Source organism: Chlamydotis macqueenii, chromosome 20 (assembly GCF_036417535.1).
Source record: "Chlamydotis macqueenii isolate bChlMac1 chromosome 20, bChlMac1.mat, whole genome shotgun sequence".
NCBI lineage: Eukaryota > Metazoa > Chordata > Aves > Otidiformes > Otididae > Chlamydotis > Chlamydotis macqueenii.
Window position 1 is genome coordinate 4,558,903 of NC_141575.1, and position 24,641 is coordinate 4,583,543.

General features: G+C 54.6%; 2 protein-coding genes across 6 annotated transcripts in view; one reads left to right on the plus strand and one right to left on the minus strand.

Annotated features, from left to right (window-relative positions):
• Positions 1 to 21,739, plus strand: FAM163B (family with sequence similarity 163 member B). Its single transcript, XM_086763991.1, has 3 exons — positions 1 to 224; positions 17,861 to 17,976; positions 18,159 to 21,739. The coding sequence occupies exons 2-3, from the start codon at positions 17,884 to 17,886 to the stop codon at positions 18,546 to 18,548; spliced, it is 483 nt and encodes a 160-aa protein (XP_086620117.1). The 5' UTR covers positions 1 to 224; positions 17,861 to 17,883; the 3' UTR covers positions 18,549 to 21,739.
• The window catches only part of ADAMTSL2 (ADAMTS like 2), a 25,198-nt gene continuing 21,652 nt past the window's right edge, over positions 21,096 to 24,641 (minus strand). For all 5 annotated transcript variants that reach the window (XM_086763989.1, XM_086763988.1, XM_086763987.1 and 2 more), the window contains 3 exons: positions 24,465 to 24,641; positions 23,235 to 23,379; positions 21,096 to 21,994 (listed from right to left, as the gene is read on the minus strand). In XM_086763989.1, the coding sequence (XP_086620115.1) occupies positions 21,876 to 21,994; positions 23,235 to 23,379; positions 24,465 to 24,641 (441 nt within the window). In that variant the 3' untranslated portion in view covers positions 21,096 to 21,875. The remainder of the gene's footprint in view (positions 21,995 to 23,234; positions 23,380 to 24,464) is intronic.

Genomic DNA, 24,641 nt, shown 5'->3' on the forward strand with positions numbered 1-24,641 from the left:
GCCATGTGCGGAGAGCGGGGCTGCTGCCTGCTCCGCTCCGCCCGCCGCCGCCCGCCTTCGCATCCTCGGTTGGCAGTTTCAATTTTTTAAATTTTTTTATGGTTTTGTGCTTTTTTTTTTTTTTCCTTTTCCTTGTTTATTTTCGCATTGATGCTCTCCGAGCCGGAGACTTCGGGAGACGCGGTCCTCACCTGAGCGATCCGGCACAATTCCCCCGGTTGAAGGTAAGCGAGGAGGGGACAGGGCACCCCCGCGGAGGCTCCGGACCCCCCGTCCCCCAGCTTTGCCCGGCTCCTTCTCCCCGTCCTTCACAACCTTGGGGGTCTTGTGCGGTGTTTTCCCCTGTTTACTTCCCTGCATCCTAAACGGCCTTCCAGCAGCGGTGGGATCGCTGCTCTGGGGGGAGCAGCAGCGAAATTCCCTGGTGGGGAATGCCTGCGAGGAGGAAAGCAGGCAGAGGAAAGCCCCCGCTGCCAGAGTTGGGGCTGGGAAGGGATTTGGAAGGTGGGGGAAGGCAGAATGAATAGGGACAGGGAGAATTGCACAGCATCTGCTCCCTGATAGCTTGTCTCAGGGGGACTGGTGAAGTCCCACTGCCTTAGACCAGGATGAAAAATATCAGGGTGCTCCAGGCTTGGTTTTCCCTGGTCCTACAGCATCTTTAGTTTCAAAGCGGTGCCTATGAAGGAGGTCACAAAAGCATCTCTCAGGGATGGGGGCGGGAAAGCTGCCCCCCGGTCCATGCCTTGCCTGGGTGCATGGGTCGTGTCCTTCTCTGCCCTGGGGACAGCTTGTCCTCCTTTGCTCACCCAGCTGAAACTGGCCTCTTTCGGTAGCCTGTCTGGGCATCTCACCTGCAGCCATGCATCTAGGACAAAGGTTTGTCCCTATCTCTGGTCCTGGTCTGGAAGGACGTAGGAACCCCCCATGCCATCCAGATGTGTTTGCAGAGACCACCCCAGCCCCAGGTTAGGCAGCAAACCAGCCTGCTAGCTCACACGCACCAAAGCGATGGTGATGGAGAGGAATCCAGAGTTGAATGTGAGGAAGGTGATAGCACAATTAGCTGTGGGTTGTTCTGGTCCCTGTTTAATATAGCAGCTCTCAGAAGCACATGGATGTTGTTCAGCACATTAAAGGCTGCGGGCTTGGGGGGGCTGTGGGAGGGGGAGAGAAATCCCCCAGGGGAAGATGGCTTTTCATTTCCCAGTATCGACTGGTTTCAGACAGGATTATTTATATTTGACATAACAGATCACCAAACTTGCAAGGTAGTGGGGGTGTGCTGGCACTCGTTAAGGTAGACAGTTTTCTGACAGAATAAATTAAAGGTAAGAGAAGACTGCACTTCGAGGTTCAACAGATTGTCTTCTAGCTGAAAACGAGCAGTGAAATCAGCATAAAACCTAGGTGGTAAAATCACGCGCTTCAGTCTCTCACGACGGATGCCTGTCATTTTAGGAAACCTGGGGGATATCCCAGTGTTTAGCGTGCAGGCAGTGCTCCTGGGTGACCTCATGAGAGCAAAAGTGCCCAGAATGATGGGGTTTTAGTCATTGTATCTTATCTTCACTGAGCAAGCCTCTAAATTATAATGCTGTTAAGGGAAAATTATGTAAATTGTGCATGAACTAAGTGCCTGAACTATCCACACACCTGTATTTAGGCTCTTGCCCTGTTGCGATGGCGTGTGAATAATGGAAGGGTTTTTTTGCAGCCTTTTCTGGTTGGTTTTCATCTTGTCTGAAGTGAGCAGAAAGATGTATTACAGCTGTCAGCTGGCGCAAAGAGATTTCAAACACCTTAAAGACCGCACAGCTGTAATTAGAAGTGTAACCTCCTTCCTCTGCATGTCAGGATTTCTGTGCAGAAGGATGACAGGACCTCTTAAGGAACGGAGCTGGTGCTCAGTAGATATAAAGAACTTCAACAAAATCCCCCGCAAAGTGACTGATGTTGATTTATCAGTACATTGGTTCTCACTTACGAAAGATGTGGGGATGGAAGGAAACAGCATTTGTTCCTTTCTGTTTTCTTGTCAGTGAACAGACATTACAAACGCAGGCAGCTCTTAAATACCTGTGCCTACCTGAGCACAAAAGAGTTGCAGAGCGTTACCAGCACCGTGGTTACTGGCTGTGTCTCCACCGAGTTTCTCTTTATTTTCCAGCAAACCTGGTAGATCGGTCTAGCTGTCGCATCTCCTCCTGATCCTTTTCCATTGTGACTGCAGCCGTCCCCAAACCCTCGTGTAGAGAGTCGAGAGTCGAGCCTGAAGGTTTGGTCTCACAGGCTTTGCCAACTGAGGAGAACAGGTTCAGAAGTGGTTTAGGTGACAGAGGACCCACTCGTTGTGAGTGACCCAAGTCTTTCTAAAGGTGTCCCCATGTCTGAAGCTGAGGAACACCAGCTGACCCTACAGCTGTACCTGAGCACGTAGGATCCTTTAAAAGTTTTGCTGGAGGCCAGGTACAAAGAGGTAAAGGTGCTCAATGCCCCCAGGCATTTATGTGCAGCCCAGAGCGCTTAGCTGCGTGCTCACAGGCTGAAGAAATCCGTGCCGCTCACCTTTGGGCACATCAGGATGTGTCCTTCATGCCCATGGGTCAGTGAGGGGTTTTGCTGCTGGCCAAGCTGTGAGGTAGTTATGGAATTCGGAGCTTTTCTTTTGGCTGCATGGTGCCCATCTGTGTCAGCGCTGGTGTAAGGAACGGGGCTAACTTGGTCCCTGCTCACTCGTGGTGTTCTGGCACCTGGCTGTCGGGTTGTCATGGATATGGATAAGGACACGGCCAGTGAAGAGGTGCTTGCTGCTGGCAGGGCTCCCGCAGCCACGGCTTGTGATGCAACTTATAACGCTGAAGAGGAGCAGGGAAGGGATGGAGGAGAGGTGGCAGGTGTTGGGGTTGAACTTGCAACTCATTCCCATTTTAATTTACGCTTCTTCCCATGTCGTTGTCTGTTATCTCCTTCTCTCCTCATGATCTAATTTATTACAGTAGGCAGGATTGATTCACCCTTTGCCTCAGAAAAAAGCATAAATCCCAGCACCGCAGACCGGTAGAGGGATGACGAATAGGTTGGGTGACAGACTCTGATCCCCTCCAGACCTTTCAGCCACGTTCAGATCACAGCTGAGGCCAACCCAGATGAGGCTGGGACCTCAGGAACCTGTGAGCCCTGCAATGCCCACGAGAACAGCCCTGGGCAGGGGTCAGCTGGAAAGGTTGGGGAACAAAATTAAAAGTCATAATAATATTTTGAAACATCCTTGGACTCTTGAAAGCTTGGAAACAGCCATGACCCATTAATAGCAGCTCACTGGAACAAGCACCTGTGATGGGTCAGAGCTGGTGTTCAGCTTCATTCAGAACAACGGCACAAGACGGGCCGAGATGTCTTCCCCAAGTTTGCCTGGCCATGAGCACAGCTCAGCCCCCTCCTTGCTGTCTCCAGTGCTTCTCTCCCCATCTCTTATCTCCAGGACAAAAGCCACCAGCAGCAACACACCGCCCGGCATGGCAGTTTGTGAGCTTGCCGAGCTTCGCTTGACAGCAACGCTAATTTTCTCCCCAGCGGGAACGCGCCTGCCGCTTGTACCTGCGTTCCCACCGCTTGTACCTGCGTTCCCGCTGCTTGTACCTGCGTTCCCACCACTTGTACCTGCGTTCCCTCTGCTTGTACCTGCGTTCCCACCGCTTGTACCTGCCCGTGAGCCACGGAGAGGGATGCAGCTCCCGCCCGGGGCTGGGTTGGAGGTAGACGCAGCTCTGCTGCCCTGGGAAACATCGCTCTGCTCCACGGCTTTTATCAAAGAGATGGAAACTTGTCACATTCTCTCCGCAACCATATCTGACGTGATCCAAGCAATTTGCCCTTGGTGTGTTTCCAGAAATAGTTGGGCCTACAGTAGACACGGGTGACATCTGGGTGCATTACTGTTGAGTTCGTGGACATTCAGTAAACAAGACAGGACTTATTGTTTAAAGGTTATTTCAAAAGATTCCTAGCGAGTTATCTGGCCGTGCAACGGGGAAAGTCTTAATGGCACTGAGATAATTGCCTTTTTCTGAAGGATATTTTAGAGGCAAGTCACTAGAAGTCCAAAAGCACGTCTCAGCCCATCCTCGCCCGGCCAGGGACCCGATCCAACCTCAAAACATGAGGAATTTTTCTCTTTACTTCAATGCTGGCTGGATCAAGCTGGGAAGTGTGCATCTGGCTGTGGGAAGAGCAGGCTGGGGGGCACGGAGTGGCGATGTAGGGGAGACTACCAGCAGTTCAACAGTAAAAAAACCTCTCAGATGAGCATAATAGGGCAGCAGGGATTCACATCAGCAGGGAGGGTGAGAGAACGAGTCCTCCTCGGGGCTCTGAAGGGAAAATAAATGTCATTAGCAGTGGGTAAAGCAACCGCCCCTGAGCACCTGGGACGAGGGCGGGAGGCTCTGCAGGGAGAGGGGGGCTGAGCGGGGCCACTGCAGGAGATGCTCTGCAGCCCACGTCTTTATAAAAAAAAAAAAAAGAAAAAGAAAGACGAGTTAATTTTTGACAGAAGTGACGCGCCAGCCATCGCCCCCTTCTCTCGCCCGGGTGACAAGGATGCTGCTCACATGTGGCGGAAGGGAAGAGATGTGGCTCTGCTGTCACTCACACCAGCCTCACATCTGCACGCGCTCCTGGCAGGAATCACTGCTGGCTTCTTACCTCGGCCCCGGGGCAAAGAGAATTAATTCTCACCGTCGGTTTTGTGCCCCCTCGGAGAGCTGTGATGGGGAGGAAATAATGTCACGGTCTCCCACATCTATCTTTCTGTTTTGCCACTGGTTTTCTCTGAGAGGGAGGTGGAGGGGGAGCAGGATCAGGGGGTGCCCGTGGAGTCCTGGAGCCGACGACACGCTGCCCACAGCGGGACCGTCCCATCCTGGGTGCTGCCTCCAGCCCTCCTCTGCCTCATCTGCTGCCATGAGGCTGTGTCAGCGCTGCAGAGGGGCCCTGGCAGTGGCTGCCTGTGGAGAGTTTTTCCAGGCTGTTCAGAGCCCACACACCCCAGCCTTGCCTTCTCCCTTCTGTTCCTCTGCGGGTGCTCCAGCCCTGCCCTCCTGCGAGGTGGTCACCGCTCCTGCTCCACGGCCCGGTCCTCTTCCTTTCCAATTACAGAAAACACAGGTGCCGAGATGACCATTGGAAGCTGCCAGCCTGGAAAATAAGCTTTGGTGAAAAAACTTGTAAGCTTTTTTTCTTTGAATTGCTGCTAAACTCCAGCTTAGGCTCTCCTAAGGCTGGCCTCTCTTGGGCAGGGGATAAAGGAGATGATCTTCTTGCCGGGCAGGGACGAAGCCCTGCCAGCTTTGGGTATGGCTTTGCGGCCATGCTATGGCTTTTCTCTAGGTACAAGTTCATCAAAGGGTCTGAGCCGGTGGAGCTCATAAGCTCATTACACTAAATTGCAAGCGGTGGGCGCGCCACACAGCTGGGATTTCCTTCCTTGCTGCTGGAGGGGACTCTTAGCAAACCGAGAGGAAAAGTCCTTTGGGGTTTCATTTTTTCCTGTGCAGAGCAGTCCCTTGTTCCTCAGCTGCCTGAACATCTAGGCTGGACCATAACAGTGGCCTTCTGCAGCACTGCCTGTTCCTCTCGCGCCTGCAGAGCTGGCATCAGCCAAAGCCAGGCTGTCCCTTCACTCGCCGAGAGTTTTGTTCTGTTTGAGGTTAAAGGGGAAAACGTATCAGCATTAATGAAAGGAAAGTGGTTGCCTTGGGGGATCTAAATGCCCAGCTTGCTGGGTGATGGGGCTGCATTGAAACTGTCTGGGGACCGCCGCAGCCTTGGGACGGATTCAGAGGTCGCCGTCTCCCCAGCCCTCTCCCCAGCGCGGGTCACTTCAGCTGAAGCGGATCAAAATGTCTTGAAATTCAAAGACTCGTCAGCCGGCACCCATCACAACAGAGATGGATTGGGCTTGGTCGTCGAAGCTGATACAGGGGCTCCATCAAAGCTGGGTGGTGCGGGAGCGTGCCGGGACGAGAGGGCGAGTGCCAGACGAGCCCCCGGAGCGGCTGCATTCCAGCGTGCGAATTGCAGCTCTGCTGAAGCAGCCGCTCACAGGCACCGCTTCCTGTCAGAAAAACGGCTTGGGTGCAAATAGCTTTGCTCATTCTTTTTTTCCCAGTATCCCACCTTTGCTCCTCTGGGTTGTTTGGCTTTTTCCCTAGGAAATAATGCAATATTTTCTGCGGTGACTGGCAGGGACAGTGCAATCCCTGTACAGAGCTCCTGTTCTGAAACCCACATTTTTCCCCGTTGAAGAGGAGGGCCTTGCTTGGGCTTTGCCGTGGGGTTTACATCTGGATTCCCTTTGCTCTCAGTACGGATTTGTTTTAAGAACTGCCATGGGTCTTCCTGCCCAGGCTTTGACAAACCATTAACTCTCTTCTTTTTGTTGCTTGCCTCCAAGATTACAGCTTGTGCGTTGCCCCCGCAGGCTTCCAACCTTGCCGGGGCTGCTCCCCCCGAAACACCATGGGATGGGTCGCAGGGTGTGCTTAAGAAAAACCTCACCGACCCTTAAGTATTTAAATTGATTGACAGACAGTAGCGGCTCTCCTAGAGCGCAAAGAACTGCTGCAATTGGCTTCTGCTGTGAGTTCAGCTGTAGAAAGCATCCGCAGAACAACAGCGTGCACGTTGCCGTTCTTTAGTTCACACAATATACGTGAGTTACAGGGCAAGACACGATGCCTTTTGTGGCAATCCAAGCTAAACTCCCTCCCTGAGGAGGAAATACAGTGTTGAGGCTGCCAGAGGCTCAGTTTTGAGCAAGTGCTGCCGTGCCCCGGCTGCGGGAAGGTGGCCTGGGAAGCGCACGGCCTTGCTCTTGGGGAATCTCTCCCTGTCTCCCTTTGCCAGCCAGTGAGAGCAGGGATTTGCAGGGATGCAATTTATAAGGCGCTCATGCGGAAGGAAAAGGAGGCGTCTTGGCTTGATTGGTGTTGCCTGCTGGGTAGCTAAGCCCTGGGAAGATTAGCAGTGGGATCTGGGGAAAAACATCCGTGCTGCGAGAGTGGGAGTGGAGCTGGGAGGGGATGGGTGGTAAGTGTCAATTTGGGTTTGCTGTTAGGGGAGTTTTGTGGGTTTATTGTTATATTACACAAAGGAGGGGCTGGGAGAGTCATTCAAACTTACGTCTGTCCCGTAGGTTCCCTCTGAGATGCCTTTCCTTGTACAAACAGGAACCAGGCAAAAATCTGCGTGGTTTGGCCACTGCTGGGTGCTGCAGCTCTCGGGAGAGCGTGTCCCTGGCAGAGAGGGGGACCAGCCCCCACCTTCCCCATCCATTAAAGCGAGTGAAAGGTGTTCCTCACATCCCTCCAGGTGACCTCTCTGGTCCAGCTGTGACCAAAGCCATTTTCTTACTGACTGTGCCGGAGCGGAAGACGTACCCGGAGAAGGGCAGCGGGATGATCCCGGCTGCTCTTTGCCTGCTGCTATCCCCTCTGCCAGCGCTGGATGTGACATCCCGTGGGCAGGCATATCCCCTTAAAAGATGAAGACAAGCATAACATTTATGCAATTAATATTAGACAGCTCCAGCTTGCTTTTTCTGATTCGCAACGGTTTAGCTTTACTGACTTCTCAAGAGTTATTCCTGATTCTCACGGTAGCTCGTGGGAGCAGATTCAGCCCACAGAAAGTGGGGTTTTCTTGGTTGCACATATTTTCCCTTGTACTTCTGGCACCACATCTTTGTTTTTGTTGTATTTTTAAATAAAACAACAGAGGTTATAGAAAACACAATACTGTGATGCCAGTTTCTGAGAAACCAAGCACTGATCTTACTTGCTTTCTGGATACCTCTGTCAATACTGTGTTATATTGTTGAATGTTAGGATTGACACGGAAAGGGTGGGTGGTTAAAACATTGTCTGACTTGATTGGCAGTAAATATAAAGCACGAATATCGCTGGGTTGTGGTAGTACTATTGACTGCGGAGAGTTAGAGTCAGGCATCTGCATTTTGATGGGGGTCTGGTCTGCTAACCAGGCACAGGGCAGTGAAGGTGCTCACGTTTGCAGATCTGGGTTTTCTGAGACTCAAACTTATCTGTTAGCAGGTTTCTGGATGGTTCCCCATTGAGGCGGGCTGTTCATGAGGTGTTCATTGTGGCACTGGAGCATCAGCAGGGCCAGGGTGACGCTACATAGCTCAGAAAGTCAGCGTAGGTGCAGTGAAAGGTTTTGCTACGTTGGTTTTGTGTTCCCAGCTCATCACAGCTGCAAGGTTCGCTCTGGGGCAGTGTTATTTAACAGCAGAACCTACCTGCTTCCCAGTGCGTTCAAGCAAAGGGAGCTTTCTCACCATGCAAGTGGAGAAAGGTGAAATCCAGCTGGGATTCGGAGGGTGGGACGTGCTGGCATGTGAGTCTCCTCCAGCTTTCCAGGATGAATGGAGGCATTTCCGCACATACATCCCTAGGGTTTCTGTGATCTGACCCTGGGGGCTGAGGGAAGCACATCCCATATCCCTGGCCCGTCCACCCTTCAGCATGGCCGAGGAAGGGCTGGAGCGCTCGGGGGTGGCTCAGAGAGCTGGCCTAAGGCTGGGCTTTCAAAGAGAAGCTACCTGGCATTTTCTAGTCCTTGGAGGTGCCGCAGGTCAGGCACCGTTTAAGCGAGGAAGGTAGAAACTGCAGCGTGCTCGGGAAGATGCTGGCATCGATCTGCTGCTAACACGCAGAGCTGGGGAGCGCAGAGCCGATGCGTGCGGGCATCAGGCCCTGGCAGAGGTGATGGGAGCACCCTATGCCGCCAGCCTTGCCTGCCTCAGTTTCCCGTGCCGTGCGGTGCCGGCGGTGGCCTGGCTTTGGCTGCCGGGGATGGTGAGAAGAGGGGAGAGTGAGCGCGGGGAGGGAGAGCTGCCGCATCGCTCTCAAGGGCCTCTCTCGCCTCAAGGAGTCATTTCAAAGGCAGGGGTTGCGTCGTCCGGATGCTGATGCTAGGCAAAAAGATCTGTCACGTGTGTTTTGATTTCTGAAAGATGCTGTCCCTGGGAACAGTCGATATTTCAAGCATTTGATCCCCGCAGCCCACACGGTTTTGAGTAGAGCAATTTGTGTGAAGGTTTTTCTCTGTTTCTTTATCCGCCTTTATTCAGTTGTCCTGTATGAACTACTTTCTCTTTTCTGCTTTTTTGCTTATGAATTCATTGTTGTGGGGTTTTTTTTTCCTCTGAGTTAAATCTTTCCCTCTCTCATCTCCCAGGAAAAGCTGTAACAGAATTAAGGTGAGGAAAAAAAGGAAAATTTACTGGCACCGGTTCAGTGTAAGCTGCCAAGAATCTGAAAATTACCCTCTCAGACGGGTCTGTATAAATTCCCCTGATGCAGCAATGATAAATCCTTATTAAAAAGGATAACATAAGGAGATTTTACTGCCTGTAGGAAAACTCCCGGCCACGAGCAATGAGCAAGCCCATCGCCCTCTTGTTCACGATCAGAGCGGTTTGCAGCCGTGCGTGCCCTTCCCCGTGAGCCTCGGTACTGACACCGGCCCCGTGCGCATCTCGCTCGCCCTGCTGACAACAGCGGGGCCGTGGGGGCTCCTCCCCGCCCCTCGCCTTGCAAATGCAGCTCATGCCCCATACAAGCGATGGGTCAGGCAGGGCAGGGAGCGCAGTGCTAGCGGCAGCCTCACGTACCAGTCCTTAACATTTGTACGTTATTTCCAAAATCCCTGAGCTCGCGCTCTTCTTCTTCACTTCTTTATTCATGCACCGTGCTGCCTTGCTGCGCTGGAGTGGGAAAAACACTCCGCTTACTTCTCGTTACACGAGCTGGACCTGAACCTTTGCCAGAGCAATGTAAAGCTGTAGCTATGGAAACTCCCTACCCTTTTTTTATGTTTGGTTTTTTTTTTTTTTTTTAAGGCACAAACATTTACCTCTTTGGAGATCCCAAGCGGGGCTGCTGGTGCCTGAAGGGTTGTTCAGGCAGCCCCAAGGGCTCATCCCTGGGTTTGGGGGGAACAAGAACAGAAGAGGGGTGCTGGTCCTGCCCATCTCTGCAGCTGGATGGAGGGTGATCCCTCGGGCTCTCAGGCTGCTGCATTTAATGAGGCCCAAGGAGATGATGCTCCCTGATGCCTCCACCCAACTCTGTGTCCGTGAACCCTGAATAAATGAGAGCGAGTTGTGCAGCTCAGAAAGGCTTTAATCTGCCGAGGATCTCCCCATCCCACGGAGCTGCGTTCGTACCTTTTGGAAACGCAAAGCTGTTGGATTTACCGCTTACTGGAAATGAACACTGTACGTGTCCTTCCTTCCCCCGCCGCTGATTGATGGCTCATCTGCGTCTCGGGATCAATGGCTCATCCGCGGCTCAGGACATCTGCAGGGGCTACCAGGTCAGGTGTGGGGACTCATCCTTCCCAATCACCAGTGCAGGGGGTGGAAGGAGAGCAGGACTTCCCCCCACCTGGCCTGGGGGAAGCCCCATTTATCTGGAAACAGGCTGATGTTTGATAGATTTCAAGGAATCTGGCTTCACAGTGCTGCGCTGGGATCCGCGTGGCTTTGTGGTTGCCTAAGGCAAAAGCTAAGTAAGTGATGCAAACATGGACTTTGAAGCAGGTAGTGTTTCTAACAGCACAGGGCTGAATCCCAGCAGGGCTGACTCAGTCCGTCTCCCCCAGGCCAGTCTTCCCATAAGGATGAGGCTCCGTGCAGACGTCACCACACTGCCGGAGCCAACAAATCGCTGGAGCTAAAGCAGCCACTGCTGGGAGGGCCACCGTGAGAGCTGCTCTCCCTGTTGCCTTGCATCAGAGGGTGGCAAAACCAGCGCACCTGACCCGTAAAAGCCTTGTCCTCAGGACTGTCATGGGTTGGAGTGCTGGACCCATCCCACCTGCGGTGCGGGTGCTCCTGGGACCAGGAGGCAGCTCCAGCTCCCAGCCGGGGTTGTAACTTGCCGAGAGCTCAGCCAGAGGCTCTGTGTGAGACTCTTCCCGTCCACACCCACCAGCAGTCCCGTCTGAGCCATGAAACCCTGCTCTTGAAGCCTTTGCCGGGAGATGTGACAGCGGGAAAGCTGGTGGGAGCTGTTGGTGCAAGGCACCAGGTCCCTGGGGCTTCCCTGGCTGCACCGGGCTCTCGGGGCAGCGGTGGGTTCTCAGCCTGAAGAGCTTTCAAAATCCAGGTGAGAGGAGCAATTCTGGAAAGAGTTGCTCTTTCAGAAGGACAAATTCCCCCCCCGCCCCCATCTTTGGTGTATCATTTCAGCAGAGTTTTCTGACAATTTGGGCCTTTCCACCTTCTTGCCAGCAGACTGTGCCTTGCTGGGGGGCTGCGGTGAGCTCTCCCGCGGGACGGTGATGGGGAGCGAGCAGTGCCTGCTCCGTGAACTGGTCAGGAAAACGTTCTGATCAGGAGTAAGTTTTATTGCTGTTTCTCAGGAAGCTAACCCAAGCTTTTCGATTTGGCACGGGGACATTTCCAGCCTGCAAAACCTCCCTGCTAGGAGAGGTCCTGGGGGTGGGCAGGGCGGGTGGGTGCTCCCCACCCTCTGACTTATTTCCCGCTCAGCAATGATCGCAATAGCTTATCTCAAGCTGCTAATACCCAAACCTGCTCTCTCTGATGCTAATATCTCAGGCTGACTAAACCATCATTCAAGAGGCGATTAAATGATGCAGGGTGGAAAGACAGCCTATCTTTCTTGCTTTTTTCTTTCTTTTTTTATTTTTTTTTTGAAGGAGTTTAGGCTGCTTATGTGTGTCTGGGATTACAGCTTGCTTTCCAGCTGATATATGGAAATAATTCCTGGTACTTAAGCAGGGTGTGATTGTTTGGGCCGTGAAAGGTGGGACTGGGGAGGGGTAAAACCCTCTGACAGCAGCTCTCAAATCCTGCCAGGGACTGGCTGGCCAGGAGCCCCTGCTGTGGCAGCTCATCGTGCGTGGGGTCAGACCAGGAGGTGAGTCCATCACATCTGCCCCGGTTCCTTCCTTGGGCTTGGTTTTGGGATTTAACTCTTCTGGACTGATGCCAGCGTAGGGCTTGTGTGCAGGGATGCACTGCCGGGCAGTGCCGAGTCACTAGCATCCCTATCGATACCGGTAGCATCCCTATCGATGTCACTAATGTCCCTATCGATACTGATAGAATCCCTATCGATACCGGTAGCATCCCTATCGATACCGGTAGCATCCTTGTTGATGTTTTTCAGGATGTGCTCCGTACAGTTTCACAGATGGTCAGGAGGGCAGAGCAGGGTGAGTATTCCCTGCTTTATTCCAGATGATGCCGAAGTTTCTGCCTTTCCTAGTTCATTTGGGATGGCGATAGCAGCACCCTTGGGCTGGTCCCAGGGGCACTGGAAGGGGATGTTCCCAAGGGAACCACCACCATGGTGCACACCATCCGGGTGATTCCGTGGTTTCCCCCATTCTTCCCCAGCAGCACCGCTGCATTCCGGTTAGCGTTTGCAGTCATTTAAATTCATGCCTGGAGTTGTGCTTAGTAAGCCTCAACGCCGCTTTGATGAGCTGTGCAAATATTATTTTTCATTAGGTGTGATTTGGTTGCATTAAATGACATTATTGCCTCATTATTGCAGAGCCGGCTGCTGGGGCAGGCATCCCCTGGACGGACGGGCTCTGAAGGCAGCCTGCTTTTTTTAACTTCAGGAAAACCCCAAAACGCGGAGCGGCTGTTGCTGTGTGATGCATCTCCTGAGCAGCCTGGGCCTCCTTTCCCGGGTTTCGTAGCTGAGGAGCTGCTCTCGTGCAGCACAGCCTGGCTGCTCCGGCAGCGTCACTGCCAGCAGGGATGTGCACGCAGGGATACGTATACGGGGAAAAAGCTCATGCAACTTATCAGAACAGCTGGCTTTTCTAGGAGTTTTTGGGCTGCCGTATAATATTGAAGAAAATACTTTGGATTATAAAATTCTGGGTTTTAGTTATATATAATATTGCTGTTATGTATGGTTACATGGGACGATAGTAAGAGCAGACAGAAGAACAGGCGGAGAGGAGAGGAATGCTCCTCGGCCTCTCCAGTCCCCTGGAGGGGTTTATCATGGGTTATCCCCCCAAATATGGGGGATACATATCGGCCCGATGCTCGTCTTGTGTTGGCCTGATGTACCTCCAGGCTTAACTCCTGCTGCCAGGGCACTAAAACCAGCATGGGAGAGCCCCGAGCAGGTGCCTGAGGATGGAGAGGGCTCTCTCGCACCTCAGCTCCCGTCACCTTTCCACGGCCGTTGTCCTCCCACCCTCGGCCGTTCCAGGCGCCCTGGTCCCCAGCACAGCCCATCCCCAGCTGCCATCCCAGCCCTGCCCCAGCCGCGCCGCGCAGCGCGGGAGCCTGGAGGTGGCCGGGATCCTGTTCTGCGGAGCTCAGCGCGATTCCAGCAGTGTCCTATCTGCTGCATAATTTATCAGGCACTGCGTGCAGATTGCCTGTGAAATGTGTTGTTTCTGGTCCAGACATGAGTGGGAGCTGAATATTGGGGTCTGTCCCAGCGGGCAGGGGGGCTGGGGGTGCATTAGGTGCCACCGCAGGTTTAGCTTAACCTGGGCTGTGAGTTACTTCTGAAGGGTAACTCAGGTGGCTCTGTAATTGGCCTCAAACCAGGTCATGGCTCTGCAGCCACCAGACAGGGCCGTGCAGTTTTGGGTGGGTGTGAAATGTTTTGCTCCCCGTTCTGATTTGTTGTTTAAAAGCCACAGCAGCGTTGCAGACCTGGCTGCATCTCCCAGGCAGTGGAGCCCTCTTTGATGCACCATAGACTCGCTTCCAAAAATCCTTCTTGTGCCAGGGACTATCAATAGTGGTGCAAAACCCCATTTTCATGGCAGGGAAAGCACCTCCTGACTGCGGGAACCACTGTACAGAAGGCTGGTGTGTGAGCAGAGAGGGGGGGCGAGCGTGATCTCGATGGGTACGGATGGGAGGATGGGGCTGCTGGGATCTCTGAGCCATCTCCAGCACCCAGGAGAACCCATCTGCTGTGGATGAGCCTGGGAAATTGCGAGTAGCATTCTCCAAACAGGGGACAGCAGGGAGTTGAGTGCCTTCTGCTCATAAAATGTCCGAAAGAAACTTGGGAGTATGGGGTGCAAGAAGATACGGAGGGGTCCCACACGGGAAGCACTTGTGCTGAGATGAGGAAGCGTTGGTTGATGAGATACGTTTCGTCTCGTCGTCATGTTGAGGAGTGCCCAGCTGGTCTTGCCGAAGCGATGGGTCCGCAGCCCACGCACCGCTTCCCCAGCCCACCCTCCGCCAAACCTGGCTGTTTAAATCCCGGCTGTTTACGCAGAGCATCGGCCCCCAGGCCAGGAACGCTGCCGTCAGGAGGAAGAGAAAGCAAACAAAAGTGATGCAGGCCTTCTGCTTGAAGTGTTTTTCATATGGAAAGCCACGTTCTCCGCCTGTGTTTCTGGCAGCTGCCCTTTCCGCTGGCTCCATAAATGCAAAGTCTTCTGCTGGCACGCGGCCCGGCTGTTCCTAGCAGCCCGGCTCTTATTCATTGACTGGGTAGGGTTACAGGAACTGGGGGAAATGCAGAAATAAGGCTGTATTTGCCACCAAACATTTTTTTGGCTTTCCCACCTCCCAGGCTGGTGGCTGCTGGCCGGGCAGTGCCTTTCCTTCGTGCTGATGCTCCCCGGGGTTCACCCTCTGGCAGAGCCGTGGCACCGGGTGGGGACCAGTGGGGTGTAAGCCAGGCTCACCCCAAAATTTTGCAGCAGCACAGGCTCAGATCCAGTCTCCTCTGCCCCAGCCAGTTTGTTATAGTGTGATTTCTTGTTACTCTGGGCCAAGGTCCTGGGTCCTGAGTGCTGCCTGCACCCGGCTCTGGAGGGGAATGCAGCAGCGGCAGCAAGACCCAGCGGCTCAGGGAAGCGGCATCTCGGACAGATGGCAACTCCCGGTTTCCACATAGGATTTAATTTTCCCAACCTGAATGGCCCCCCTCCTCATTGAGGTTGCTCCCTTGGGTCTTCTCCCCAGAGAGAGCCAAACAATCTGACCCACCACTCGCCATGGCTCGTGATGCTCGAAGGAGGGTCCGTGCTGGCAGCATGGGGACCCTCCCCGGGGGAGCGTGCTGGCGCACGGGGTCGCCCCCCCCTCGGAGGCCGTTCCCGGGTGCGGGAGGACGCCCACACATGGCAGCAGGGCTCGGCACAGAAACGACTCGGCCAAGCGCGCAGGACGGCCAGGGATGTGCTAGCGCAGAGCAGAGCCAAGGCAAGGCAGGATGGTGTTACTTCAGGACACAATGTTGGCCTCCTCTGCTCCCTGGGAAGGGTGGGGTGGTTTTTTTTTTTCCTTTTTTTTCTCTCCGTTTTCTATCTCGGCCATTTGGAAGCGCAGGGCAGAGCTGATCCCCACTCCTCTCTGCCCACGTGAGATCACCGTTGTGATCGGCAGAGGAGCGAGGATGCGGGCCAGAGGTCCCGTGCGGAAGGTTTGAGCCGAGTGTCCCGCGAGCGTGGGGTCTTTCTGGCTGCGTGTTTGTTCCTGTGTGTTCATTACGGTCGGGTCCAAGCTCCCGCCTGCTCCAGGTGCTGGGGTACCGGGTGCGAGCAGTCCTGCCAGCACCCGCGTCTGTGCTGCCAGTTGTTATCTCATACCTAGCTCGGCCATTTCGTTTAAATCTCCAGCTTCTGGAGTCAGGGGAATACGTGCAGTTCCCAGCCTCCTTGTTAAGCAGAGGGCAGCGGAGCTGCAAAGCACTTCCTTTGAGCAGGATATTTATTACTAACTATATGAATCTGGGAGCCTGTGGAGCGTGAAATGAGGAACAAATGTATAAAGGAGGTCTAGACAGGAATTGTTCTGCTTATGAGCCTCCACATATTCTGCCTTCCCCCAGCTTTTCACGCTGGAGAGTTTAGTGCTTCCAGGTAGGCAGCTTTAATCAGACAAGTATGTTACGGGGCGGGGAGAGCGAAATGCAAACAGTCTTGCCCTGGATGGGGTTGGTGGATGCGATGCCTCATCTGGCTCACTGTGGCTGGACAGAAACCGTGCAAATTGGCTCGACAACCCTTGATGAGCCCCCCCACTTAAGATCGGATGCTGATCCTCTCTCATGGGCGCAGCGCCCGTCCCTGAGAGGCTGCGGGGCTGAGCTGGGTCACCCAGAGCCCGGTCCTGTGCTGCCCTGCACGCCCCTGCCCTGGGCTCCGTGGCAGCACCGTCATGGCAAAGGGGAGCAGCAAAGGACGTTTCCAGCCAGCTTTGCCTCCATCCCTCCTCAAACAGCAACCAAAGTTTGCGTTTTGCCCAAGGAATGAGGGCAGGATTTGGCCCGGCGCTCGCCCCGTGGCTGCGCAGCGCGAGCGTTCAGACGTCGTTATAAATTACCTTCCCTCCTACAGCGCTGCTCAGCAGCAACATAAAACGCGATACTGCTTTATCCATTCAGCGCTTACCCAACTTTAGCAGGACATTAAGCGCCTGAAAATATGCCACGGATTTATTTTCTTTGGAAGGAAGTTAAATCCCTGACAGATACGGTTGCTTTTCCTCGGATGCTGAAGTAATTTGGGGCTGAGGTGGCTGGTTTTTTGTTTTAACCTGATAGCGTGAGCTGGAGGCCAGCTTTGTTAAAGCGCTTGGACAGTAGGTGGTCAGGGTACGATTTCTCTCTTTAATTTCTGTCGCTTCTGCTGTTCCCTGCCCGACGCTTGCAGCATAATGGGGCTGCTGGAGCTGGATCTGCGGGGCAGCACTGGTGTCAGTGCCGCTGTCTGCGTAGCTGCTCGCGGTGCGTGCGGGTCGGAATGGGTCTCCTCGGCATCCTTTTTTTGTGGCAAAGCGCTTGGTCTTATTCTGCTTGGGATGGAGGGAAATCCAAGCCCTCCTGCAAGCTCTGGGGGCAGGGATGCTCAGACCCGTGCTGGCACTGAGGGGCTCGTGCGCTGCGTGGGATGAGCCCGGCAGCGCCAGAAGCAGGGACCGGACGTCCCACCGCTACCAGTTCTGTGTCAGCACCCGGGTTCCTCGAAGCACTCCGGGGAGGGAAGGGTGTGGGTGATACCCCAAAACGCAAGCGTGGGGCCAAGCTGAGCCACAGCATCTCTGTAATGTCCAGCACGCTCGGTGCCAGCTGTGGCGTTCGCTGTGGTGGGAATGAACAGCTCGCCCCAGGCTGCCAAAAACTTCCCCCCAGGGTGCCCCCATTGCCCCCCAACACCGTGGCTTGGCCTTTGCGAAGGTGAGGAGCTCGGTGCCTCCTGCGAGGGGCAGACACATCCCGTACCCCGGCTCACTGCTGAGAGAGGGGAGCACGCCTGTCCCTGCGGTCATTAAAGCCTCACTTAGCAGCTCCAGTTATTCCAAATTAAAATACCACATTGTTTTTGTGGGGAAAATGGATTATAGGCTCAGAGAAAAATGCGTACAGCTCAGAAATCCTGACTGCAAAGCTCCTTCTCCCATCGCTGAAGCTCTCTGCCAGCAGGCAGGAGCCGGGAGCGTGCCCGGGGTGCCACGGGCACTGGGCAGAAGGTTTTCTTTCCCTTGGGCCCCCCCTTCCTGCATGCAGAAGAGCCCGATGTGAGCTGCTGTTTGCTAAATCTCTCACCCACTGCATGAAGCTTTCTTTATCCCCCTGCATGCAAGGTGGCTTTTGGAGGGGACAGGGGCTCCCTGATGGCTTTCACAGGCACCCGGCGCCAGGATCTGGCCCCATCCTGCCCATCGCCTCCCACAGACCCCCCCTCCTGATTCCAGCCCCTTGCAAACAGGGGTCAGCTGAGGGTTTGGGGTCCCACTGCCCGCCACCGGCCTCACCCTGGCCCCCGCTGCACCCCATCACCCTGTGCGCTCGTTTTGCAGGCTGTTAATGGAGAAGAGGGCGGATGACAGCCGGGACCGTGGTCATCACAGGTGGAATATTAGCGACTGTCATTTTGCTTTGTATCATCGCCGTCCTCTGCTACTGTAGGCTCCAGGTAAGGCTGGGGGAACGTGGCCCAAAATGGGGGCTGCCATGGGAAGAGGAGCTTGTGGGCAGCCCAGTGTTGCCTGCCTACCGGTCCCCAGGGCTGGCACGCATGGACCAGCCCTGTGGTGACAGGGTGGGTGGTTTGGGATGGCAGCTGAGCCCCGGCCCCGCGGGGCCGTCCCGTTTCAGTACTACTGCTGCAAGAAGGATGAGTCCGAAGAGGATGAGGAGGAGCCCGACTTCGCCGTGCACTCCCACATCCCGCCGCTCCACTGCAACCGCAACGTAGTGTTGACCAACGGCCCGTCCCTCTACGCCTCGTCACCTTTTGCCAAGAAACCGGCACCGAGCCGGCCTGGCTGCCCCAGCTGCGCACCGTACGAGCCCCCCACCTTCTTCCTGCAAGAACCCCCTGAGGAGCTGCACAACGGGGGGGACCGGGTGAGCTACAAGACGGTGAGCCAGGAAGATCTCGACCTGCCGGTGAGCGTGACCAACTTGCAGGCACTCAACCCCAACCGGCTCTCGGCCATGCGGGAAGCCTTCTCCCGCAGCCGCAGCATAAGCACCGACGTGTGAGGTGCTGGCTGCCCGCCCAGCCCGGAGCATCACCTCGCACCTCGCCGCTGCCGCCGGGGCTTTTAACAGCAGGGAGAACTTTTTTTAAATTCATGGAAGTGTTTTAAAAAAGAAAGAAGAAAAAAAAAAATTGAATGTATTTCTACGTTCTGTAGACAGAGACGTGCTAAATGGCAATATGAAGGGGGTAGCAAAAAAATAACCAAAAGGGGAGCGAGGGGGAGGATGGTTGCAGCTGGGACGCAAGACTTTCTAGTGCTGCGTTGCAATTTTTTTTTTCTTTTATAAAGAGGATTTTGATATTGTGCATCCTTTTATACAGAGTAGTCCTCCCTCAACGTTCGGCTGGAACGCCGAGTGATGACAAGCAAGTAACGGGGCACGGGAGTGGGGGGGGGGGGGCTGCAAAATGGTTCGTGCTGCAAGGCAGTGGGCAGCTGCTACCGCGTCGCAGGGACACACTGCAGCCGACTGCTCCTGGCCCTAGTGTGCACAGATGCACGCCATGGTCCCGCAGCAAAGCAGGGACCCCCTCCTGCCACCTCCCTCCTGCACCGCTCCGTACCGTGGCTCTGCCCTGTTCCCAGGCCGTCTCACCGCTAAAGCTGGTGGTTTATTCGCAGGTGCCAGGCGCGAGCCCCTCAGGGTCGGGATGGCCGGTGCGTGCACAGCCCGTCCCTGCCCCTGGAGCCCCCCGAGCAGCCCCATGGCCCCTCTGGAGGGAGCTGGGTTGGAGGGGTTTGCAAACCCGTTGCGTTACCTGGAAATAACACACAGCGCGGTGTCGGATGGAGGAATAGAGCCGTAGCCAACCCCTGTAAATAAGCAGCAGCTCTGCTCCGAATAACGCCGTACGTGGCTTCTGATGGAGGGCTGGGTGAGCAAGAGTGACTGGCTGTGCCCACCCCCTCCCGCATGCACATTTTAACATGCATTTGGGTTTTTTTTCATCTAAAAACAAAGCCATGACACTTTCTCCCCATCCAAGAATGCGTCAAAACACTTTAGATTTAGGCAAAGCCACCTCTTTTGCATTTATCACCGGGCAGCCCGGGGGAGGCCGCAGCCCTGGCTCTGTCCCAGCTCCGCCGGCCACCCTGGGTCCGGCCAGGGCTGCGCTGGCGGAGCAGCAGGCGCAGAGCCGGCCGCCGAGCTCGTCCCGTGCCGCAAAGGAGCCATTGGGTTCATTCAGCGCGTTGGGAGGAATTGCACATTGCAGTGGTGCCTAGGTGGGGACTCACGTGCTCTGGTTTCTCCCGGCTGTCTCGATTCCTCCCGTCCAGCCCCGCAGTCCTCACAGCCTGCCTGACAAAACACCCTCTTTCCCCCGGACCGTGCGTTATTCAGGTCAAAAGCATCGCGCCGGACTGGGGGACTCGGAGGACGGACTGGCTGCAAAGAGACTCTAATGGCCTCAGCGCTGCGCTCCAGGTCAGCTTTCCTTTTTAAAAAAAAATTGCAATGGGAAGAAAAAGCCCTTGCTTCAGCCCCCTCGGCTCGCAAAGACTGTTTGCAGCCCAGCTGGATCTTTTACTTTTAACCACGAGGGCTTTTAATTCCACAGGAAATCTTTTGAAGTACAAGTCAGTCTTTGCTAATGAGTATCTTTGACTTTCTCGGGGGTTTCTGTCCGGGGCGGGGGGCTGGGTTTGGTTTCGTACGTGTTTAATATTCTGGGTTTGGTCCCTGCGGTGTCACACCCCGGGAGCACGATGCCTCTGCTCTGGGGGAACGGCAGCTGCTGCGGCCACGCTCCTGTGTACAGTTCTCACCGGGTTTGTTTCCACGCATCGGGGCCCCCTCTCCTTTACATCTCTCGTGACTGTAATCCCCTCGCCAGCCGCCCTTTCTTCCTTCCTTTTTCATTATTCCTTCCCATGTAGCTTGGAAACTAAGCAAACAGTTGACTGTCACTAACCTTCACCTGGTGATCTTTGTACAGGACTTCGGGAATCACAGAGGGGGAGAAAAAGAAAAAAAAAAAAAAAAAAAAAAGAAATAAAGAAATAAACTACTTCTTTGACATGGGTTTTGAGGCTGACCTTTTTGTCCCTGCATCTTCTAACACAGGGTGCTGTTTGCAGAGTTTTCCCCAGGTGCAGGAGTTTCCCTGCTGAGGGGAGCAATGCAGCACTAATTTGGGTGCACGCACTTGTATGGGGGATGCTAAAGAGCCTTCATCCCAGCCTCAGTGCATCATGCCTGCAGAGACATGGAGCAATAACCACCCCTGGGAGCACAGAAAGGCCCTTTTCTTCCTGGCACCCCATCAAACTTCTGCCCTTGGAAGCTCCTGAGAAGCTTCAGGGTTGCAGCTCTTCGAGCCACACGCGTAACCCCAAAGGGCTCCTAATCCAGAGCTCTCATCCCAACATCCCTGACTCGTCCACTGCTGGGACTTTTCCTTCTGTTACCATCCAAACAACCACCATTCCCAAACTTAGAGCTGCTCTGCTCCACCCAGCCCTGACTCCAGCATTCCCAGCAGATGGGGCAGTCTCCAAAATTCCTCTATTCTGGAGAATAAAATTGGAGAATAAAACAAGATACCACCATAAATATGACAACTTTATTAAAATATACATATGAGTACAAATTAATGATTATACGGATAAAGTTCACTGTCTGTAAACAAATATATTAAAAAAAGAGCACGTCTTTTTTGTGATATAAAGTGCAGTTATGTTTCCATATTATATACACTATGTCAGCATTACGGGGAGAGGTGTAAGGACTATGGAACTAACATTTGATTATAAGATAAAATTCTCTGAAAAAGTATACACCTACATATTACAAAAAATGGGCTTGAGTTCATTTAGCAAACGAAAAATCAGCTTCCCACCACGTTAAATGCAGCTAATGAGACAGCGCAGGTCTGGGGGATAAATTAGGGGAGAGGCACTGACCCCCCCACTTTGCGAAGGGAAATTGGCACTTCACAGAGTTCACGCCATCCCCTCGTCAACCCCAAACTTGCACAGAGGAAAGAAACCGAAAGACAAGGCCTCGTGAAACACGTGCGCGTGTCTGCAGGGCGGGGGAATCAAATATACACGACTTTATGTACAGCTCTGATAACGGGGGGGCTCCCAATGTACAGCGGTAACGGCTCTGCAGCCGAGCCGTGCTGGCACCGTTCCCCTACGCCAGAGAGGGACCAGGGTAGTAGTTCTGCATCGCTGGGGTGGGGGGGGGAAAAAACCCAACCAAGCCAAGAGCATCCTTAACACCGGTCTGTGGGACGCGTAGCGCTTACTGAATGGTACGCAGAGCCCTGCTGAGGGGGTGCAGCCCAGGGGTGCGTGCCGTGGGTGCCACCGGGCACTAGGAGTGGGGCGCGCGGCAGGAGCGGCAGCAGGCTTTGCTGTAGTACCAGTGGCTGCACAGGTTGACTTTGATGGCCAAAGCGCAGTTGGTTCCTGCCTGGTCCTGGCAGCTGTCGTCTGAGGGACAGAAGGCAAAAGGCAAGGATATGGAAAAGAAAAGGACAAAGAAACCATTGCAAGCTCATGTTTCTCCAAGCACAGCCCGCCCTGTGCAAGAAAACACCTTGGCTGCAACTGCCACCTCCCTGATATCTGGCAGAGCATCCCCTGGAAAACACCATGGAGCTTCTCCATAAATGTAATTGTCAACGTAAGCACAGGCACGAGGAGGCTGACCCGTTTCTTCACGCCTGGCTTGGGGAGGCTCATCTGGTCCCAGCCCTGAAGCTCCAAGATCTTCCCTGTGAAATGGAGCTGCCCAGGGATTGCTGGAGCCACCATAGGAACCTGGCACCAAGCTGCCCTCAGGCCAAGGACCTTTCCTGGTAGGGCAGAGACTGCCCTCACATAAAACTTCTGCCCCAAAGAGGCTAGGTGAGAAAGTCAACAGGAATCCAGCAGCATTACAGCAGGATTTTGGGGCAAGTGAGCTGCTGGAGAGAGGGAAGAGGGCAGAAACTGCTGTGATGCTCTCTGAGAAACCTTCAGAGCAATATTTTGTTTAAAACCCATAAGATTTACAGGTTTTTTTATATATATATTTTGCTTAAAATCCATAGGATGCACGAAACCATGGTGCTCCTAGGGCAGAGACCTTGCTACGAGGGGAGCACAAAGCACCTCGCAAGCACCGTGCCGCATCCTGGACCCTGCAGGAGAGGTCAGCCCAGGGCACCCAGCGGGACCGGAGCCCAGCCAGCCCCAAATCTGTCTCCCATTTTCATGCTGTTCTCCCACACTGTCCTTATTCCCAAATCCTATTAAAGAATTAGAACCGTGTGTTCGCTAAAGATCACAGGGGCTTTGAGCCAGCAGACGAGTCAGATAACGAGATAGTTACAAATCCCGCAGGACATTTGGAGACCAAAAAAATCATTAAAATAATGGCACAGACATTAGCTGGAATCACACAGAAGCAGCATCAGAGTCAGCTCTCCACAGCTCCCTTTTATCTAAGGTCAGGCCGTGCTCCTTTTGAACTCTCCCCTTCATCTAATGGGGTTATCTCCAGAAATAGCCAGTGCACGGTGCCCCATTACTTGGGCACAGACGGACAGCTGTTCCCTTTACATCCTCCCTGGAATGACCAGCAAATGTGATGAGGGCTGGTTGAAGCCAAGATGCTGGGGGATGCTGCTTGAGGGAGGGCATCGGTGGAAAAATCAATGCTGGGCGTGCTGCCAGCAGCGGGGCTTACCTGGGGGCTCCGTGGGGCAGGGCTGCAGGTCACAGGTCTGTTTGCCCACCGGCTTCACCAGCGGGTCGCAGCCCCGGACGATGTCCTTCCCTTGGTAGCACTTCACGTCCCGCATCCTCACGCCGATGCCGCAGGTTTTCGTGCACTGGGGAACAGAGAAAGGGGGTGAGGTGAGACCCTGCCATTGCAAGGGTTTGTGTTAAGCTAGAACCTGTGAAAAAAAAAAAAAAAGTGCTTGCTGGAGATGTCAGGGCAGGGGGGTGAACTCTTCCCCGGGCTGAATGTCAGCTCTCAGCCCCGCATCGCCGGCCTCTTGCTCCGTCTTTGCTGCCAGCAACATCAGCCGCCTGCAGCAGGCTCTGCCCGGGGATACGTGGATGTGCTCCCACCCCCTGGCACCGCGGTCCCCCTCCTCCCGCTCCCTTTGCAAAGGGCCGTGAATGAGCTGGCCCGGTCTGTATGCTGCTCCAGCCCCCCCGAGGCCGTGGGACCCCTCACCAGCACCCCGGGCGCAGGTTTGCAGAGCCGCTCCTGGGCCCAGCGCTCGCTGCCTGCTGCCCTTTGGATGCCTGATCAGGCTGGGACTACCGCAGGGCTGCTTTGGCTAATTACAGGCTGCAACCATGGTTTGCAAGGCTAAATAAAACGAGGCGCCTGCAGCACGGACGAGGAGGGCTGTGGCAGGGAGGGCTCGCAGGGAACCGGCCACAGCCCTTCACGGCTCCTCGCCTGCGCTCGCGGGGCTCGTCCCCGCAGCCACCGAGCCCTGGCAGGGTGCTGGGGCAAACCGCATCCCCAGCCTCTGCATCCCCCCGGTAGTCATCCTGCGGGCTCCATGCACACCCACCAGCAGCTGCAGGGTAAGGGAAGACGAAAAGAAAACAAAAACAAAACAAGAGAAAGAAAAAAAAAAAGGCAAAGCTGACCCCAAACACCTCCTCTCATTCCTGTTGTCCCCAAGCACAGCCAGTCCCAATTGCACTGTGGCAGGGCAGGCTCTCTGCCCCGAGCTGCCAGTGCAGAGAAAGGGCTCTCCTGGGTGCTTCCTCAGGGGCTGCGTCCTGCAGAGCTCCACCCATCTCCTTGGGTTATTTTGCAGGTGGTATGGCCCTTAGTACAAGGGGATGGGGCACCACACGCTCAGGGCAAGCGCATATTGAAGGAAGGGTATTTCCCCCCACCTCCTTCCCGCAGATCCCCCAAGCCGCCCTGGGCTCCATCCCCGCTCACCTCCGACCAGGGGGTCGTGTACCACTTGAAGCACGGCCGCTCGAAGCACGTTGTCTCCTCCACCGGCTTCTTGGCGACGTCGCAGTCGGTGGGGCTGCGAGTCTTGATCTTGCCGTTGACGATCTCCAAGCAGAGCACGATCCTCTTCTTCACACCCCGGCCGCACGTGGTGTTGCA